Genomic DNA, 22436 nt, shown 5'->3' with positions numbered 1-22436 from the left:
TGATCCAGGTGTCTCTTCTTGCTGGAAATTTATCTCGTTGCCCTTTTCTTAAAAATTTATAATTGTGTAAGAGCATATCTAACTAATGCCAGATATCATGCCCTACTACCTCATAATCTGGGTCAGTTATAATGTCTTCTCTTTATTTTTTAAATTGCTGAATAAGCAATTATCAACGATAACATGAACACAACATTGGAAATTTTAATAGACTTGTTTTACAGGAAACAGACTGACCTTTAAGTCCAGATTTTGTAATACTCTGTGCATTATACCTGCTAAACAGCTGTAAAGTGGCATATAAAGTGCATGTATATGTCACTGTGTTTCAATCAATGAAAATCGTATTGATCGGTAATTTTAACTTCAGGTTGGTACAGTTGTATATAAAAACATTTATCGTCATTGTCTAATGCACCAAGTTTAATTACAGGTTTCTATCAAATTACAAGTTTGTTTTACAAATAAACACTAAATATGATATCAGTCAGAAAATATATACGTGAAAACCAGGAAAATAAAAAAATGTTGATGAATAGACCAGAAATTGTCAGTGGACAAATACCTTTATTCGATAAATTAGTGTTGAAAAGTCTTCTTCACCCATATAAAAAGGACCTGTGACGTTTTGGAAAAGAAGTCCAGCTTGTTCTTTTCAGATAAACATCGTGGCATATACCTTATTATTGGTGCACATAGATTTACTCAGGTTTTTTTAGCATATGACCACAACTCAAAAAATCTGTGTTCGCTGAAAAAACTGTTTCTTGGCAAAAAGGATTGATAAGAACCATTCCAGTGTCTACATTTATGCCATTCAGAGGGGATTGAGGTTCAGATAGATGGTCCTGAAAAATAAGAATAAGTATTATCAAACAGGATATCCCGATGCATTATTCCAAACAATGCCAGCTTTTAAATAGTGATATTTGGTCATGTGCAAAATAATTTTCCCCATTCTATATGGACAAGAAATATATTCTCTGATAAATTTCATGACCTCCTCAAAGAATTCATAGAATTACATTTCATAAAGCACAAATATAGGTATTCCACCCAACCAGTCCATGCTGGTGTTAATGCTGCAAATTAATCTCCTCCTATCCGTGTTCACTTAAATTAATCAGCATGAACTAATCTATTCTAACCTCTCCTTGAAATGCTATTTGCCTGAATCTGTGATTGGGAGAAATGTAGTAACGTGCACACTCTCACCAATCTGGGTAAATAAATTCCTTTTGAATTCTGTGATTTTTGATGATTATCTTATATTGATAGTTTTTCTCTTCCCCATAAGACATTTCTGGGTCTACACAGAACGAAACAAACGTAGAAACTAGGAGCAGGAATAAGCCATTTGACCCTATGAGCCTGCTCCACCGTTCAATTTGATGTGGCTGATCCTCTGTCCCAATTGTCCCTCTTTCTCCTCTTATCCCTTGATGTCATTAAATGTTTTTTAATGATCTATCACTTTCTTGAATACATTCACTGACTCGGCCTCCACAGCCGTATGTGATAAAAATTCCACAGGTTCACCATCCTCTTGAGCGTATCTCTGTCCTAAATGGTCTCGCCTGTATCCTGAGACTGTGTCCCCGGTTCTACATTTACCAACTAGGAAAACGTTTTCACTGTATCTAGTCTGTCCAGCCTTATTAGAATTTTATACATTTAGAACATAGAACATAGTACAGGCCTATCGGCCCACAATATTGTGCTGACCATTTATCCTAATATAAGATCAACCTAATCTACATGCCTTCAATTTACTGCTGTCCATGTGCCTGTCCAAGAGTCGCTTAAATGTCCCTAATGACTGACTCCACCACCTCCGCTGGCAGTGCATTCCACGCACCCACCATTCTCTGTGTAAAGAACCGACCTCTGACATCTCCCCGATACCTTCCTCCAATCACCTTAAAATTATGTCTCCTCATGACAGCCATTTCCGCCCTGTGGAAAAGTCTCTGGCTATCCACTCTATCCATGCCCCTCATCACCTTGTACACCTCTATCAAGTCACCTCTCTTCCTTCTTCGCTCCAGTGAGAAAAGCCCAGCTCCTTCAACCTTTCTTCATAAGACATGCCTTCCAGTCCAGGTGGCATCCTGGTACCTCTGCACCCACTCCAAAGCATCCACATCCTCCCTGTAATGAGGCGACCAGAACTAGACACAATATTCCAAGTGTGATCTAACCAGGGTTTTATAAAGCTGCAGCAAAACCTTGCGGCTCTTAAACTCAATCCCCTTGTTAATGAAAGCCAGCACACCAGACGCCTTCTTAACAGCCCTATGCACCTGGGTGGTGGTATGGGCCAGGGTTTAGAGAACCCCAAAGTGTTATCACAAAGTGACCCATAACTTTTAAGAGATTGTGGTATGTGGGGCACACGGCCCCCACGGCAGAGAAGAAATGGAAAAGTATTTTCTAAAGCTAAACAATGTTTATTATATGAACTCAAGTTAACCTTTTAAAACATACAGTGAACATCTTAGCAACCATTAATTCAAATACAACCCCCAAAGAATACAACACTAAGTAATCCTTCATAACTTCCCAAATAACATCCAGAAGACAAAAGAGACAGCTTTTAACGGAAGCACATGAGGTTTACATTCACTGCTGAGAACATTTATAATTCTGAAGTCACCAAATGATCAAGAGATAGTCTTTTCATGGCAGAGAGATCAACAGTACATCTACTCTGTCTGGCTTCAGCTCCAACACTGAAAACAAAACTAAAACACACCCTGCAGCAAACAGCCTAAAACAAAAGTAAAAAGCTGACAGACAGCCCAGATCCACCCACACTCTGACATCACTGATAAACACCTATTTCTTCAAGGTACATTTCTTAAACACCCATTTCTTAAAGGTACTCTCACATGACAGTGGTAACTTTGAGGGATCTATGTACGTGAACCCCAAGATCATCTGTTCCTCCAAACTTCCAAGAATCCTGCCTTTAACCCTGTATTCAGCATTCAAATTTGACCTTCCAAAATTAATCACTTCACATTTGTCAAGGTTGAACTCCATCTGTCACTCCTAGGGCCAGCTCTGCATCCTGTCAATATCCTGTTGTAACCTACAACAGCACTCAACACTATCAACAACTCCCCCAACCTTTGAATCATCGGCAGACTTACTAACCCACCCTTCCACTTCCTCATCCAAGTCATTTATGAAAACCACAAACAGCAGAGGTCCCAGAACAGATCCTTGCGGGACACCACTGGTCACTGACCTCCAGGTGGAATACTTGCCATCCACTACCACTCGCTATCTTCTTTCGGCCAGCCTATTTTGTATCCAGACAGCCAAATTTCCCTGTATCCCATGCCCCCTAGCTTTCTGAATGAGCCGACCATGGGGAACCTTATCAAATGCCTTAGTGAAATCCATATACACCCCACCCATTGCCCGACCATCATCAATGTGTCTCATCACATTGTCAAATAATTCAATGAGGCTTGTGAGGCATGACCTGCCCCTCACAAAGCCATGCTGACTATCATTAATCAAACTATGTTTTTCTAAATAATCATAAATCTTATCTCTCAGAATCCTTTCCAATATTTTGCTTACCACAGATGTAAGACTGATGGGTCTGTAATTTCCAGGGATTTCGCTTCCTTGAATAGGGGAACAACATTCTCCTCCTTCCAATCATCTGGTACTACTCCAGTGGAGAGTGAGGACGCAAAGATCATCACCAATGGTGCAGCAATCTCCTCCCTCGCGTCCCGTAGTAACCTTGGGTATATCCCATCAGGCCCAGGGGACATATCCATCCTGATGCTTTTCAGAATTTCAAGCACATCCTCCTTCTTAATATCAACCTGTTTGAGTCTATTAACCTGGTTCACACTGTTCTCATGGGCACCAAGGTCCCTCTCTCTAGTGAATACTGAAGCAAATTATTCATTTAGGGCCCCACCCATCTCTTCAGACTCTAGGCACAAGTTCCCTTCACCATCCCTGATCGGCCCTACTCTCACTCTGATCATCCTCTTATATCTCACATAAGTCTAGAACTCCTTGGGGTTTTCCCTAATCCTTCCCGCCAGGGCTTTTTCAGGCCCTCTTCTAGCTCTCCTCAGTCCATTTTTGAGTTCCTTTCTAGCTACCTTGTAACCTTCTAGAGTCGAGTCAGATCCTTGCTTCCTCAACCTTACATAAGCTTCCTTCTTCCTCTTGACTAGAAGCTCCACTTCTCTTGTCATCCAAGGCTTCATCACCTTACCATTCCTTCCTCGTCTTAGTGGGACAAAACTATTCAGCACTTGCACCAAGTGCTCCTTAAACAATCCTCACATTACTGCTGTGCATTTCCCCAAGAACAATTGTTCCCACTTTATGCTCCTCAGCTCATATCTAATAGCAGTATAATTTCCCCTCCCCGAATAAAATACCTTCCCATAATCCCTGTTCCTATCCCTCTCCATGACTATGGTAAAGGTCAAGGTGACTGTCACTGAAATGCTCTCCAACCGAGACATCTGACATCTGGCCTGGTTCGTTGTCGAGTACCAAGTCCAATATGGCCTCCCCCTTGTCGGTCTATCTACATATTGAGTCAAGAATCCTTCCTGTACACACCTGACAAAATCTGCTCCATCCAAACCATTTGCACTAAGGAGGTTCCAGTCAATATTAGGGAAGTTGAATTCACCTATGACAAGAACTCTGTTACTTCTGCACTTTTCCAAGATCTGCCGCCCAATCTGTTCCTCCATCTCTCTGCTGCTATCGGGGGCTTTATAGAAAACATCCAATAAAGTGGCTCCTTTCTGGTTTCTGACTTCCATCCATACTGACTCAGTAGACAAACCCTCCTCAACTACCTCCTTTTCTGCAGCTGTGGTGCACTCCATAATTAACAGTGCCACTCTTTTACCTCCCTCCCTATTCTTCTGAAAACATCTAAACCCCGGAACATCTAACAACCATTCCTGCCGCCGTGAAATCTATGTCTCCGTAATGGCCACAACATCGTAGTCGGAAGTATTGATCCATGCTCTAAGTTAATCTCCCTTATTCCTGACACTCCTTGCATTGAAACAGACACACTTTAACCCATTCCACTGAGTGCAACTTTGCCCCATCAACTGTCTATCTTTCCTCACACACTTGCTGCATACTATTTCTACCTGTTCAACAGCTACCCTATCCTCTGATCCATTGCTCTGGTTCCCATCCCCCTGCTAAACTAGTTTAAACCCTCCAGAGGAGCTCTAGCAAACCTCCCAACCAGGATTTGGAACAGAGAACAATACAGCACAGGAACAGGCCCTTCAGCCCTCCAAGCCTGTACCGTCATGATACCACCCTTGGCCAAAACCCTCAGTACTTCCTTGTGCCGTATCCCTCTATGGCCATCCTATCCATGTGTCTGTCAAGATGCCTTTTGAAAGCCGTTAATATATCTGCTTCCACTATCTTCCCTGGCAACGCTTTCCAGGTACTCAGATAAAAAAACCTGCCTCGCACATCTCCTCTAAACTTTGCCCCACGAACCTTAAACCCATGCTCTCTCGTGACTGAACCCTCCACCCTGGGAAAGAGTGCCTGCCCATCCACTCTATCCATGCCCCTCATAATCTTGTAGATGTCTATCAGGTCACCCCTCAACTTCCGTATTTCAAATGAAAACAGTCCAAGTCATTGATTAGTTGGGAATGGGGTGGGGGTGTCACTGTTTGAAGGAAGATGAGAAGGACAGGGAACTGGACTGAATCATTTCTCGTGTACTAATCTCTTGGAACCTTTTCCCCACAGACCTTCAATGAGTTTGAAATGGAACTGCACCAGGAATGCATTTATGATCATCTGGAGGTTTACGACGGGCCCGGCGAGAAGGCGCCTATTCTGGGCGTTACTGCGGGAGCCGGAAGCCGGAGACCCTCGTCAGCTCGGGCAACAAAACGTTCATCAAATTCCTGTTGGATACTTCCGTTCAGAGGAAAGGCTTTCAAGCTAAACACAGCAGAGGTGAGGCAGCAACCTCGCACAATAAGCTTGCCTCGAACAGACGCTGGACGGGATTTGTGGGTGGGATTCTATACCCTTGCTGCTTGTCAATGGGGTTTCCCAATGAACTCCCCCATGCCTCCGGGAAACCAGTGGGAACAGAGAATCCCAACGGCCGGATAACTCCAGCCACTGTCTCCATAAGAGAATTGTCCATCTTTGCCATTAGTTTCCAAAATCAGTCATGGATCTCGCACTCTGAGGAGCGTCAATGATTACCCCGTTTCCTGAGATGGATCAGGTTACCAGCTTCATTCTTCAGGCTCTCCCTCTTCATTTCTAATGCAGCACTAAAACCTCACCCAGAGTGGCCACCATCTTCGGAAATAGGGCAGCAGGGTAGCACTGTGGCTAGCACTGTTGCTTCATAGTGCCCAAGGTCCCAGGTTCGATTCATTGTCATTGTCTGTGCGGAGTCCGTACGTTCCCCCCGTGTCTGCATGGATTTCCTCCGGGTGCTCCGGTTTCCTCCCACAAGTTCTGAAAGACATGCTGTAAGGTGAATTGGACATTCTGAATTCTCACTCCGTGTACCTGAACAGGCGCCGGAATGTGGCGACTCGTGGTGATATTGGTGCTCCTCCAGTATAGGTGCAATCCGTCCTTCCTTTACAGGTCCCACCTTCCCCAGAAGATATCCCAATGATCCACATTTCTGAAGCCTTCCCACCTGTACCAGCCCTGTAGCCACATGTTCAGCTGCACTCGCTCTCTGTTCCTTGCCTCACTCTGTTCCTTGCCTCAGTTGCACGTGGCACCGGTAGCAATCCTGAGATCACTACTCTGCTTGTCCTGCTCTTTAGCTTCCAAACAGCTCCTTAAAATAACTTTTTAGATCCTCATCCCTTTTCTTAGCTATGTTGTTGGTGCCTATGTGCACTACGAATGCTGGTTGCTCCCCCTCCCCCTTAAGAATCCTGTAGACTCCTGGCCCTGGTACCCCGGGGGAGGGGGGACACACACATCCCTTCTGGGAGTCTCGATCGCGGCCACAGAATCTCCTGTCCATTCACCTGACCATTGAGTCTCCTATCACTATTGCTTTTCTATTCTCCCCCCTTCCCTTCTGAGCCACAGAGCCAGACTCAGTGCCAGAGACCTGGCTGCTAGGGCCTTCCCCCCCAGTAGGTCATCCCCCTGAACAGCATCCAAAATGGTATACTTGTTTTCAAGGGGAACGGCCACGAGGGATCCCTGCACTGTCTGCCCATTCGTTTTCCTTCCCCTGATTGTAACCCAGCTACTCTTGTCCTGTACCTTGGGTGTGGCTACCTCCCTGTAAATCTTCTATATTACCCCCTCTGCCTCCTGGATGATCCGAAGTTCATCCAGCTCCAGCTTAAATGATACTGGACCAAACTGTCTGCCTCTCGATGCCGCAAACATGAACCACGATTGGGCAGAGAATTGGGCGTCGGGCTAAAAATTGAGGTCTGTGCCCAGCGCCGAATCAGGCCCTCACTGGGGTGATAATGAAGATCACTTCCCGCAACCTTCAGTGGCATGCAAATAGAACATAGAACAGTACAGCACAGAACAGGCCCTTCGGCCCTCAATGTTGTGCCGAGCCATGATCACCACGTATCCACCCTATATCCATAACCCAACAACCCCCCCTCCCTTAACCTTACTTTTTTTTTATTAGGACACTACGGGCAATTTAGCATGGCCAATCCACCTAACCCACACATCTTTGGACTGTGGGAGGAAACCGGAGCACCCGGAGGAAACCCATGCACACAGGGGGAGGACGTGCAGACTCCACACAGTGACCCAGCCGGGAATCGAACCTGGGACCCTGGAGCTGTGAAGCATTTATGCTAACCACCATGCTACCCTGCTGCCAAATCTGACATTTATATTCGTTTAATTGTGATTAGCGCATTTGATCCACTATGCTTCAGGCCTCCGCGATGCTCCGCCACTCTTCGGCGGAAGCCACTTGGGCACAATTTATTACAGGCATTTATGAGCGGGACTGGTCGCATGGCTGCTGAGGAGAGAAAAGGTAAGCAAAGTTTGAAAAATGTTTTAAATTGTACTGCTTGCTGGGGGCTGGCTGCCTGGGCCAGGAGGATTAACGGGGAATAACTTGCTGACAGCTCCATGGATTCTGGGTGTCCCCTTCAAGACCGGGTGGCCTAGCTCAGACCGCCATTGCTGCAGTATTTGACTTAAATGCACTCAATCGGTACAAGTTACAGGGCTCTGGCTGCTCACTCGGCTAACTGCTCACTGTGTCTTGTTCACAGAGCCTCTGGTCATTTGTGAGCCCATCCAGGCCACCCCTCAGACTCCAACAGGCTGGGCGTGGCCAGGTTCAATCAGTGGTACACCAGTACCTGGCACTCCTCAGTGCACTCAACAGAAGCCCAGCTCCATTGCATGGGAAGCAGGAGAATAGCAGTAGTCACCCCAAAGAAAGGACACATGTACCTTGGCCTTTGGCACCCTCCCTGGTACACTGCCCCTCTCAGGGCTGGGCCTCACCAGTCACACTATCAGTTAGGATACTCCACAGGACCACCATCTGTCTCCAAACCCTGCTTGCCCAGTGCACCCCTGATGCTATCCACCCTACCCCTGATCAGGTTGTCAGAACCGTTGTGTCACACTCAGGACCCATATCATACTACATCTACGCTCCCAGCAGAGACACACTTCTCGCCCCTATTTGTATGGCCTGCACATCACACACAAGCCTCTGAGCATAGAGGCACACCATGACATACAACGGAACATACACACAGAAGATAGGAGCAGGAGGAGGCCTTTCGGCCCTTCAAACCTGCTCCGCCATTCATTATGATCATGGCTAATCATCAGATTCAATACTCTGATCCTGCCTTGCCCCCATATCCCGTGATCCCTTTAGCCCCAAGCACTATATATAATTCCTTCTTGAAATTACACGTTTTCGCCTCAACTACTTTTGCTGGTAGCGGATTCCTCAGATTCACCACACTCGAGGTGAAGAAATTTCTCCTCACCCCAGCCCTAAAAGGTTTACCCCATATCATCAAACTATGACACCTAGTTCTGGATTCCCCTACGTCTGGAATATTATTTCTGAATCTATCCTGTCCAATTCTGTTCGAATTTTCTAAGTTTCTATCAGATCCCCTCTCTTCTAAATTCCAATGAATATTATCCTAACCTATGTAGTCCCACCAGACCAAGAATCAGCCTGGTAAACCTTCGCTGCACTCGCACTCCCTCCATAGCACTGTCACAGATGTCCTATGCACCCAGTTAGCACACAATATAAATATCAATCTGGACCAAGCACACCAGAATGCCCGAGCATCAGGATTCAGCGCCATCACTGCATGCCCCAAGTGTTAGATTTGGTTGTGGGAGAACACTTTGGAGATAGTGACCACAATTCGGTGCCATTCACTATAGCAATGGAGAGGGATAGGAACATACAGCAGGGCAAGGGTTTATAACTGGGGGAAGGGTAATTACGATGCGATTAGGCAAGAATTGGAGCACATAAGATGGAAACATGGACTGTCAGGGATAGGCACAATTGAGATGTGGAGCTTGTTCAAGGAGCAAATACTGTGTGTCCTTGATATGTATGTCCCTGTCAGGCAGGGAGGAAATGGTCGAGTGAGGGAACCATGGTTTACAAAATAAGTTGAATGTCTTGTCAAGAGGAAGAAGGGGGCTTATATAAGGATGAGAAAACAAGGTTCAGTTAGGCCACTTGAGGGGTACAGGATAGCTAGGAATGGGCTCAAGAAAGGGCTTACAAGAGCTAGGAGGGGGCATGAGAAGTAATTGGCGGGTAGGATCAAGGAAAACACCAAGGCTCTTTACACTTATGTGAGCAATAAAAGAATGACCAAGGTGAAGTTAGGGCCGGTCAAGGACAGTAGTGGGAACGTGTGCATGGAGTCTGAAGATATAGGAGAGGCCCTAAATGAATACATTTCTTCAGTGCTCACAAAGGAGAGGGTAGTGCAATTCAGGCTGGGAGGCTGAAGGAGGTAGATATTCGGAAGGAAGATGTGTTACAAATTTTGAGAAGCCTGAGGATAGACAAGTCCCCTCGGCCAGATGGGATATATCCTAAGATTCTTTGGGAACCGAGGGATGAGACTGCAGAGCCTTTGGCTTTGATCTTTATGTCCTCACTGTTGACAGGAATAGTGCCAGAAGACTGGAGAGAGGCGAATGTTGTCGACTTGTTCAAGAAAGGGAATAGGTATAACCCTGGGAATTATAGGCCGGTTATTCTCACTTCGGTCATAGGTAAATTACTAGAAAGGGCCCTGACGGATAGGAATTATGATCATTTGGAAAGAAACAGCTTAATCCAGGATAGTCAGCACGGATTTGTGAGGGGTAGATCTTGCCTCACAAGTTTAATTGTATTTTTTGAGGCGGTAAGTAAGTACATAGATGAAGGTAGAGCAGTTGATGTTGTATAAATGGATTTTAGTAAGGCGTTTGTCATGTGAGAGTACCTTTGAGAAATGGGTGTTTATAAATTGGGAGTGTATATCTGTAGTGAGAGTTCTACTGCAGTGATTTCAGAGAGTGGGTGGAGCTGGCCTATCTGTCAGCATTTTACTTCCGTTTTAGGCTGTTTGCTGCAGGGTGTGTTTTAGTTTCATTTTCAGTGTTGGAGCTGAAGCCAGACAGAGCAGATGCACTGTGTTCTCTCTGCCATGAAAAGACTATCTCTTGATCTTTTGGTGAATTCAGAATTATAAATGCTCTCAGTAATGAATGTAAACCTAATGTGCTTCTGATAAAAGGTATTTCTTCTGTCTTCTGGATGTTGTTTGGAAAGTTATTGAGGATTAATTAGTGTTGTATTCTTTGGGGGTTGTATTTGAATTGATGGTTGCTAAGATGTTCACTGTATGTTTTAAAAAAGTTAACTTGAGTTCATAGAATAAACATTGTTTTGCTTTAAAAAATACTTGTCCATTTCTGCTCTACCACACCTGTAGAGTGGGCCGTGTGCTCCCCATACCACAATCTATTAAAAGTTGTGGGTCAGATGAACTCCATGCTACACTTTGGGGTTCTCGAAAGCCTGGCTCATAACAAATGGGGACTCGAGGGGGATAAAAGTCTATCTATTGGATTGGATTTGTGAACTTAAAGACAATGAGCAGTGAGCATATTGTGGTTACTTTTCAGGTGTGGTATTTTAGTTTAAGTTGGGAGTGTGTTGTGGACAATGGCTCTTTCAGAGGCTCTGAAGTTTGTGGGGGTGGAGACGGTCACACGCAGTACCTTATGGACAGAGACTAAAAGCAGAAAGGTTGAGGGTGCTAGGCCTTTTCTCATTGGAACGGAGAACTATGAGGGACGATTTGATAGAGGATTATAAGATGATCAGGGGAACAGATATAGTAGACAGTCAGAGACTTTTTCCCCGGGTGGAACTAACCGTTACAAGGGGACATAAATTTAAGGTGAATGTTGGAAGATATGGGGAGGATGTCAGAGATAGGTTCTTTACCCAGAGAGTAATGGGGGGCATGGAATGCACTGCCCGTGGAAGTAGTTGAGTCGGAAACATTAGGACCTTCAAGCGGCTATTGGATAGGTACATGGAACATGGGAGAATGCTGGGCTGTACATTAATTTGTTCTTAATCCAGGACAAAAGTTCGGCACAACATCGTTCTGTGCTGTATTTTTCTATGTTCTATGTTCAGACTGTTAGATTTGGCAAAAACATTGCAGTTAACAATATCTGACAACATGCAAAAAGATGAGGTAATTATGGCGGTGGCTATGCATTTAAGCCTGAGATACAGTTTGACTCATTGGAAATGGCAAAAATTCAATTACAAATTAAACAAATGGAACATGAGAAAGAATTGAATATGAGAGAGAAGAGAAAGAGAGAAGAAAGGAGAGAAGAAAGGAAAACATAAATAATAGCCCTAGCAGAACAAAAAGAAAGAGAAAAGGAGATACAGATCAGGGAAAAAGATAAAGTGACAAAGTTCGAACTTCAGAAAATGACCAGTCAGTTAAAATAGGCAGACGTAAAGGGAAACGAACAGTTGAATGGTAGTGATGAGGATAGTGAGAAAGAGCGTCATAATCGAAGGCTTGGTGGGGATCTATTTAAATATGTCCAAGCATTGCCAAGGTTTGACGAGAAGGAGGTAGAAGCCTTTTTCGTTTCATTTTAGAAGGGAGCTAAACAAATGAAATGGCCACAGGACATGTGGGTATTACTGATTCAAACAAAGCTGGTAGGTAGGATTAGTGAAGTGTCACTACCGGAGTAGGTATCTGGGTCGTATGAGTAGGTGAAAAAATAAAATAGTAAGCAGATTTAAAAAGAAATCCAGAGGGTGGAAGAGACGAGAAAAGTTTCAAATATTTTCACTGTAATAAACTAGGCCATGTAAAGTCGCAGTATCGGTGGTTGAAGAAAAGCACAGGGAAGGCTGATGTGGTAAAACAGGACAAGACAGTGGGGTTTGTTAAAGTGGTAAAGGAAAGCCCAAGTGAAGCGAAGGAGGTGCAAAAGATTATACAGCCTGATCAAGAGGTGATTGATAAGAAGGTGCCAGATCTCTTTAAAGCATTTACTTGTGTGGGTAAAGTTTACTCATGTGTATCAGGAGGAGCAGGTAAAGAAGTCACAATTTTAAGAGATACAGGAGCTAGTCAATCTTTAATGGTAAGTGATGAGGAGTGATGTAGTTTGGGAAGAATATTGCCAGACGAGGTGGTAATATGTGGAATTCAGGGTGAGAGGAATAGTGTTCCATTATATAAGGTAAGGTTGGAAAGTCCAGTGAAGAGTGATGAAGTGGTAGTAGGAGTAACTATCTTGTCCAGGAATACAGTTCATCTTGGGTAATGATATAGCTGATCGCAGGTGGGAGTGATGCCTACTGTGGTGGATAAGCCAGTGGAAAATCAGACAACTGAATTGTTGAAGGACGAATATCCTGGGATCTTTCCGGATTGTGTCGTGACAAGGTTGCAAAGTCACAGGTTAAGACAAGAGAAGAAATCAGTGAAGATGAAGTTGAAGTGCAATTATCAGAAACGATTTTTGATCAGATGGTTGAAAAAGAACAAAAACAGGTGGAGGATGAGGCGGATATTTTTAGTTCAAGAAAATTGGCGGAGTTACAACAAAAAGATAGAAAAATAAAACAAATGTATCAAAAAAACATACACGGAAGAGAAATCTGCGTGTATACCAGAGTGTTATTACCCTAAAAGTGATGTCTTAATGAGAAAATGGAGACCTTTACATATGCAGGCGGATGAAAAGTGGGCAGAAGTTCATCAAGTAGTATTGGCGATAGGGAATAGAAAGGAGGTGTTGCGAGTTGCACATGAGGTACCAGTGGGAGGTCATTTGGGAATAAGGAAAACTCAAGCTAAAATCCAAAAACATTTTTATTGGCCTGGACTACATAAAGATGTAGTTAAATTCTGTTAGTCATGTCACACATGTCAACTGATAGGGAAACCTCAAGCAGTGATAGTCCCATTCCAGCATTTGAAGAACCTTTTATAAGGGTCCTAATTGATTGCGTAGGACCGCTTCCTGAAACGAAAAGTGGGAATCAATATCTTTTGATGATAATGGATGTGTCTGCTAGGTTTCCAGAGGCCATTCCAGTGCGTAATATTACAGCTAAAAATATTGTGGAGGAGTTCCTTAAATTCTTTACTGGATACGGACTACCCACTGAAATACAATCGGATCAAGGATCAAATTTTACCTGAAGGTTATTCAAAGAAGCTGTGGAAAGCTTAGGAATAAAACAATTTCAATCAACTGCATACCATCCAGAATCGCAGGGAGCGCTAGACAGGTGGCATCAGACATTAAAGACAATGTTGAGGGCTTATTGTCACGAATATCCAGAGGATTGGGATAAAGGAATTCCATTCGTACTGTTTGCAATTTGGGATGCACCTAATGAATCAACCAAATTCAGTCCTTTTGAAATAATATTTGGTCATGAGGTAAGAGGACCACTTAAATTCATGAAGGAAAAATTGATGAGTGAGAAATCGGAAATTACATTATTGGATTACATTACAAAGTTTAGGGAACAATTAAATAGAGCAGGTAAATTGGCTAGACAACATTTAAAAGTTGCACAAAATATGATTAAACGAGTAGCGGACAAGAAATCAAAAGTTCGTAGTTTTGCCAGTGGAGATAGAGTTTTAGTGTTGTTACCAGTGGTAGGTGAACCTTTAAAAGCAAAGTTTTGTGAACATTATCAGATTGAAAGGAAATTAAGTGAGGTGAATTATGTGGTAAATACACCAGATAGAAGGAAGACTCACCGATTGTGTCTTGTGAATATGCTAAAAGGTGCTTTGAAAGGGAAGGAGAAAAAAAGGAGATTTTAATGATTCTAACGCAAAGTGACAAACCAAATCCAGTTGACTGAATTTGACATACCTCAAATTAAATTGGAAAACGAGGATGTTCTTAAAAATTGGGATAAATTGTTGAGCTACCTTTCAGAGGAAAAACGGACTAACCTGAAAGATTTATTGATATTGTGTGGGCAAGTTTGTAGAGATAAATTGGGAAGTACTAAAATGGCTATACATAATGTAGATGTGGGAAATACTGTTCCGATCAAACAACATCCATGCAGACTTAACCCTTTAAAATTGGCACAGTTCAACAAAGAAATTGAGAGTGTGCTTAAAAATGGCATAATTGAAATGGGTTGCAGCCAATGGAGCACATCCATAGTGATGGTACCAAAACATGACGGTACCCAATGGTTATGTGTGGACTAATGAAAGGTTACTGCAGTTACAAGAACGGACTCTTATCCTATCGCTCGTTTGGAGGATTGCATTGAGAAGGTGCGACAAGGGCAGCACGGTGGTGCAGTGGGTTAGTACTGTGGCCTCATGGCGCCGAGGTCCCAGGTTCGATCCCGACTCTGGGTCACTGTCCGTGAGGAGCTTGCACATTCCCCCCGTGTTTGCGTGGGTTTCGCCCCCACAACCCAAAAATGTGCAAGCTAGGTGGATTGGCCACACTAAATTGCCCCTTAATTGGAATAAATGAATTGGGTATTCTAACAAAACAAATTTTTAAAAAAGAGAAAGTGCTTTTATTTCCAAACTGGATTTACTTTCAAGAAATGGGTGTTTTTATACAATAACTGTAGTGGGTATACCTTTAAGAAATGGGTGTTTATTATTGCAGTGATGTCAGAGTGTGGGTGGATCTGGACTGTCTGTCAGCTTTTGTTTCACGTTGAGAAAAGCTTGGGTGTGTGTGTTTTTTTGGTTTCGTTTTAGTATTGGAGCTGAAGCCAGACAAAGCAGGTGTACTGTTGTTTTCTCTGCCATGAAAAGACTATCCCTTGATCATTTGGTGAATTCAGAATTATAAATGTTCTCAATCGTGAATTTAAACCTGATCTTTGTGTTAAAAGGGTCTTTTGTCTTCTGAATGTTGTTTGGGAATGTATTAAGGATTACTTAGTGTTGTATTCTTTGGGGGGTTGTATTTGAATTAATGGTTGCTAAGATGTTCACTGTATGTTTTAAAAAGGTTAACTTGAGTTCATAGAATAAACATTGTCTTGCTTTAAAAAACACTTTTCCATTTCTGCAGTACCACACCTGTAGAGTGGGCCGTGTGCTCCCCATACCACTATCGAGTAAAAGTTGTGGGTCAGCTGAACTACATGATACACTTTGGGATTCTCTAAACCCTGGCCCATAACACTGTTCCATCTAGCTTTTCGAGCCATGGCAGATTGCAGAAACTCTCCTCTACGAGACACAGTTTTGTGCCTTCCCTGAACCAGGAAGAGACATTCTCCCAGATTTAGTCGCCTAAGCAGTATTGTGTGGTAAATATGAGCTGAATTTGACTACGAGTTATATTTGAGCTATGAAAAGAGCCTGGATAGGCTTGGTTGTTTTTCTTAGAGCAGAGAAGGCGGAGGGTGACCTGATTGAGGTGTATAATATTATCGCAGTATGGACAGGGTGGAGAGGAAGGAGCTGCTCCCCTCAGTTGAAGGGTCAATAATGAGGGGGCATAATTTTAAGATGAGGGACAGGATTTGAGGAAAGAAATTTCACCCAGAGGTGGGGGAAGCCTGGAATGCACTGCCTGGGAGGGTAACAGATATAGGAAACCTCATAACCTTTAAAAAGTATGTGGCGAGTAATTGAAATGTCGTAACATTCAAGGGTATGGGCCAAGTTATGTAAATTGGGTTAGTGTACATTATGCAGTTTTGTAGGTGCAGACTTGGTGGGCGGAAGGGCCTCTTCTGTACCGTATAATTCTTTGACTCCGATTATAAAAATGGGATGTTTCTTGGGAAAGACGTGTCTCATTGAGCTCAGAAATTGTGGATATATTTTGGGAACAAGAGGTAACTTCAGATAATGTGGTGTATTTAGTTATTAATATACTTAATGTAGAAACATAGAAAATAGGTGCAGGATTAGGCGATTTGGCTCTTTGAGCCTGTACCACCATTCAATATGCAAGGGCCACGTCCAGCTCCCTCTTGAATATATCCAACGAACTGACCCTAACAGCTTTCTGGTGGTAGAGAATTCCACAAGTTCATAGATCCATAGAAGTTAGGAGCAGGAGGAGGCCTTTTGGCCCTTCAAGCCTGCTCCGCCATTTATTACGATTATGGCTGATCACCCAACTCAATAGCCTAACCCTGCTTTCTTCCCATACCCTTTGATCCCATTATTCCCAAGTGCTATATCTAGCCATCTCTTGAAAATATTCAATGTTTGAGCATCAACTATTTCCTGTGGAAATGAATTCCACAGGCTCACCACTCTTTGGATAAGGTAATGTCTCCTCATCTCTGTCCAAAATGGTTAATCCTGAATCCTCAGACTGTGACCCCTGGTTCTGGACCCACGCATTGGGAACATCTTCCCTGCATCTACCCTGTGTAGTCCTATTAGAATGTTATAAATCTCTATGAGATCCCCCCTCATTCTTGTGAACTCAAGTGAGAACAATCCTAGTCAATCTCTCCTCATATGACAGTCCCGCCATCCCTGGAATCAGTCTGGTAAACCTTTGCTGCACTCATTCGAGAGCAAGAACATCCTTCCTCAGAAAAGGAGACTAAAGCTGCACACAATATTTTAGGTGTGGTCTCACCAAGGCCCTGTATAATTGCAGCAACACATCCCTGCTTCTGTATTTGAATCCTCTCGCAATGAAAGCCAACCTTATATTAACCTTCTTTATCGCCTGCTGCACCTGCATGCTTACCTGCAGCGACTGGTGCACAAGGACACCCAGGGGCTGCACACCCCCCTCTCCCAATTTACAACCATTCAGGTAGTAATCTGCCTTCCTGCCTCACACTTATCCAAATTATACTGCATCTGTCATTGATTTGCCCACTCGCCCAACCTGTTCAGATCATGCTGTAGGATCCCTGCATCCTCGTCACAGTTCACTATCCCACCCAACTTGGTATCATCTGCAAACTTTGATATGTTACATTTTGTTTCCTCATCCAAATCATTAATATATATTGTGAATAGCTGGGGTCCCAGCACTGATCCGTGTGGCACCCCACTAGTTACTGCCTGCCGATTTGAAAAGGACCCATTAATTCCTACTCTTTGTTTCCTCTCTGCCAACCAGTTGTCCATCCACCTAAATACACATTCCCCAATCCCATGCGCATTACTTTTGCACAGCACTCTCTTATGTGGGACTTTGTCAAACGCCTTCTGAAAATCCAAATATACCTCGACTGACTCCCCCTTGTCAACTGTATTGGTTACATCTTCAAAGAATTCCAACAGATTTGTCAAGCATGATTTCTCCTTCATAAATCCATGCTGACTCTGACTGGTCCTGCCACTGCTTTCTAAATGTTCCGCTATAAAGCCCTTGATAATGGTTTCAAGAATTTTCCCCACTACCGATGTTAGGCTTACTGGTCTATAATTCCCTGCTTTCTCTCTACTTCCCTTTTTGAATATTAGAGTGACATTAGCTACTTGCCAATCTGCAGGGACTGTTCCAGAGGCTATAGAATCCCAGAAGATGACCACTATTTCCAGAGCCACCTCCTTAAGTGCTCTGAGATGCAGATTATCAGGCCTTCAATCCCATCAATTTTCCCAGCACCATTTCTCTACTAATATTGATCTCCCTCAGTTCTTCGCTCTCACTAAACCTTTCATTCTCCAACATTTCTGGTATCTGATTTGTGTCCTCTTTTGATCACAACTCTCTGAGTATCATAGTGTAGACTAGTCTTTTGTGGTGCGTTTGTTTTCTTTTCTTTTACTTGAATAAATATTCCTTAATAATTGTTTTACACAAGACTGGACTGGTTCCTCACTGGGTTGTACATTGTTCCTCACAGTAATTCCAAACAATTATACACCACGAAGAACTAGTGTATCAAGTTATCATTTGGCATTTTGAGACCCTCTCACAGGCAACATCAGCGCGGTTCTTCACAGAAATCAAATAACTATATTAATCCCATGTGACCATCTGGTTGGGGCATTAGATGTTGGTTAGGCCACCACATCACATTTTTAACTTAATCTATAATTTCAGACATTTTGAATTAAAAATAAAATACCTCTGATGTTTCAAAAGACTGGATTTCTCTTGGAAGTTCCACAGCATGTCTGTTGAAATAATCCATAGTGATTGTATTGTTCCAATAACTTGAATTGTTTTCAGGGTTTGACGGCTTCCTCTTTTTCTGCATACAGCACACTGTAAGTAAAACTGCTAACAACAGAAAAGAGAGTTAATTTTTATATGAAAGCACCTTGTGTTCATGATACCATTTTGTAGCAGGCAGTCGTGACCCAAGAGAACACAAGTCCTGCTATTCACTGTCGATGGAGTCTATAAATCCAATGAACCAACTGTTCAAGCGATTAACTTCTCAGAAAATATGTCTTAAATATGTATCATACCAGTCCATTTGTGGCAGACTTTATTACATTGTTTGGAGATTTGAATTCTGCTGATAATTCAAAAATCATAACCATAATTTTTTTTTTTAGAAAATATTTTATTGAGGCATGTATAATTTTAACAATTTTACACATCAATTTTCAACAAAAAGAAAAACACAACAGTATGACCAACAAACCCCCACCTCCCGGACACAGTCCCCAGCCAACATGGCTTACACACACAATGTCACCTTCTCCAACCACCCCTCCATTGGTTCTCCGATCTTTACTCATCTCTCCCTTACTGACAGCTTAATTCTTCTCGAAGAAGTCGATGAATGGCTGCCACCTCCGAGCAAACTCCTGCAACGCACCCCTCAAGCCAAATTTAGTGTCTGAGAAACCCCGCCATGTCGCTGACCCACACCCCCGAATTCGGGGGCTCCGAGTCCGTTCACCCTGGTAAGATCCACCTCAGGCCCACCAGGGAGGCAAAGGCCTGGACGTAGGCCTCTCTCACCTGGGGCAGCACGGTAGCACAAGTGGATAGCACTGTGGCTTCACAGTGCCAGGGTTCCAGGTTCGATTCCCTGCTGGGTCACTGATTGTGCGGAGTCTGCACATTCTCCCCGTGTCTGCGTGGGTTTCCTCCGGGTGCTCCGGTTTCCTCCCACAGTCCAAAGACGTGCAGGTTAGGTGGATTGGCCATGAAAAATTCTGGCCATGAAAAATTGCCCTTTGTGACCAAAAAGGTTAGGAGGGGTTACTGGGTTATGGGGATAGGGTGGAATCGATGGGCCGAATGGCCTCCTTCTGCACTGTATGTTCTATGTTCACCTCCTCGTCTTCCAGGTCTTCCGACACACCTCTGGACTCTGAACCACCCTCACTTTTAAAACGTCTTGATGTGACATCAAGAAACCCCGGGCAGAAACCGCTCAGCCTCGGCCCTGCCTTTTCTCTATCCCCTGCATATGGTTTCTGTTCAAGTAATCATTTCATGCCCACCTGAATGACACCATTGAACCTGCTTCCACCAACTTCAGACAGTACATTCCAGAACCACTTTTTATGTGAAAGGTTTTTCTCACATCACATTTGTTTCTTTTGCAAATCACTTTACATCTGTGATCTCTCAGACTTGGACATAGCATCAAAGAAGATCATCGAGTACCCAACAAGTCTGGGGCAATGCCAGAGCATGCTGGCATGGTTGGCCAGGCCTCCCTGGCACCGTTTGTATTTGTCCTCCATCTCCGGGAAGAACCCACTCATTTGCGTTCTGGTCAGGTGCGGACTGTGCCAACTTTAGTTGTGTTAGGCTCAGCCCTCAGCACTTGGAGGTGAAGTTCATCCTGTGCAGTGCTTTGATCCAGAGTTCTCCCTCTCACTCTATGCCTAGTTTCTCCACCCATTTTTCTGTCTCGTCCAAGAGGGGTGCGTACCTCCCCCAGTAGTCGCCTGTACATGTCCGCAAAGTTCCCCTCCCCTAGATTGCCTGCATACAGCAGTTCTTCTACTAACAAGTGTTCTGGTATCTGTTCCATGCAAATGTATTTTTCTTTAAAACATGTGTCCTTATTGTTGATGCTGCTTTCCCACCCAGTGTCCACGCACAAACCCGCCCGCTTCAGCTGGTGCAGTGAAGTAGTATTCCTTCCTGTGGAAGGTTACGCACAGTTTGGCCGGGTACAGCATACCAAACCACACCCCGCTCTTGAACAGGGCCACCTTTGTGAAATTAAATTCAGCATGTGCTTGGCCAAGTCTGCCCCAATGTCCTGTTAGACTTGAATTGAGTGGCCTTCCCACTGGCGGGACCGAGTGTGCCTTGCCCAGTTCAGGATCTACTCCCGATCCTTGTATCGATGTGACGTTGCTGTTACGGCTCCTGGCTGCTCTCCCACTTTAGGTTTTAGTTGGATTGACCCGTGGGCTTTGACACTCTCTGGGGGTTTGGGACAACTCTCTGTTCCGGCCAGGTTACCCAGTATCTGGGCCACATATTGCATGTGGTTACTACCCTTGATGCCCTCCAGCAGGCCCACAGTACGGAGGTTCTGGCGGTGTGACCGATTCGCCTGGTCCTCCACCTTCCACTTCAGTGTCCCTTGCGTCGCCCCCAAACTTGCCACTTCTGTTTCCAGGGAGGCGATTCGGTCACTCTTTCACCAGGTTCACTCTCTTCACAATTCTTTCACTGCTTTTTCTAGGTCCCTGATTGTCATAGAATTATGGAATCTCTACAGTGCAGAAAGAAGTCTATTCGGCCCATTGAGCCTGCACTGACCCTCCAAAAGAGCATCTTACCTTGCCCAATTCCCTGCCCTATCCCTGTAACCCCACCCAATGTTTGGACACTAAGGGGCAATTTAACATGGCCAATCCACATTAACCTGCAGAATTTTGTACTGTGGGAGGAAACCAGAGCACCCGGAGGAAACCCACGCAGACACGGGGTGAATGGGCAAACTCCACACAGTCACCCAACCCGGGTCCCTGGCGCTGTGAGGCTACAGTGTTCATCTCTTTGCCACTGTGTCACCCTATTTTTGCCACTCTGTTTTCTGTTTAATTAGTTTATCAATGTTTTATTTAAAATTTCAGTGCAGATTCCCTAACAGCCAATCAGGTCACAGCTTTTCTGTGATATCACTTTTTCAGTTTTGTTTTCAGTTCCACCATTCTTAGAGTCCTTACTGATTGCATGGGACCCTAACATTAAGAGAAAAAGTGGGAATCAGTATTTATTAACCATAATGGCTGTGTCTACTAGATTTCCGGAGGCCATTCAATTAAGAAACATTACAGCTAAGAGGGTTGTGGATGAGTTCACCAAACTTTTTACTCGGTATGGTTTGCCAAAAGAAATTCAATCAGATCAGGTATCCAATTGTATGTCGAAGTTATTCAAGGAAGCTATGGATAGCTTAGGAACAAAGCACTTTAACACAAGTGCATATCATAGAATTTCATACACTGTAGTGCAGAAGGAGGCCATTCGGCCCATCGAGTCTGCACCGGCTCCTGGAAAGAGCACCCTACCCAAGGTCCACACCTCCACCATATCCCCATAACCCAGTAACCCAACCCACCACTAAGGGCAATTTTGGACACTAAGGGCAATTTATCATGGCCAATCCACCAAACCTGCACATCTTTGGACTGTGGGAGGAAACCGGAGCACCCGGAGGAAACCCACGCACACACAGGGAGGGGATAGTTTAGCTCACTGGGCTAAATCGCTGGCTTTTAAAGCAGACCAAGCAGGCCAGCAGCACGGTTCGATTCCCGTACCAGCCTCCCCGGACAGGCGCCGGAATGTGGCGACTAGGGGCTTTTCACAGTAACTTAATTGAAGCCTACTCGTGACAATAAAGCGATTTTCATTTTCATGTGCAGACTCCACACAGACAGTGACCCAAGCCGGAATCAAACCTGGGACCCTGGAGCTGTGAAGCGATTGTGCTATCC

At 44.1% G+C, this 22436-nt stretch overlaps 1 protein-coding gene across 2 annotated transcripts in view; it reads right to left on the bottom strand.

The window, feature by feature from the left end:
- Window positions 1-192: 192 nt before the first annotated feature.
- The window catches only part of tmem108 (transmembrane protein 108), a 117173-nt gene continuing 94929 nt past the window's right edge, over window positions 193-22436 (bottom strand). The window contains exons 3-4 of one of the 2 annotated variants that reach the window (XM_038797127.1): window positions 18635-18789; window positions 193-848 (exon numbers count right to left, since the gene is read on the bottom strand). In XM_038797127.1, the coding sequence (XP_038653055.1) occupies window positions 702-848; window positions 18635-18789 (302 nt within the window). In that variant the 3' untranslated portion in view covers window positions 193-701. The remainder of the gene's footprint in view (window positions 849-18634; window positions 18790-22436) is intronic. The other variant, XM_038797128.1, reaches the window with a different exon arrangement.

Source organism: Scyliorhinus canicula, chromosome 5 (genome assembly GCF_902713615.1).
Source record: "Scyliorhinus canicula chromosome 5, sScyCan1.1, whole genome shotgun sequence".
Lineage (NCBI taxonomy): Eukaryota > Metazoa > Chordata > Chondrichthyes > Carcharhiniformes > Scyliorhinidae > Scyliorhinus > Scyliorhinus canicula.
The sequence above is the reverse complement of the archived record's forward strand: the minus strand, read 5'-3'. Positions and strand labels throughout refer to the sequence as shown.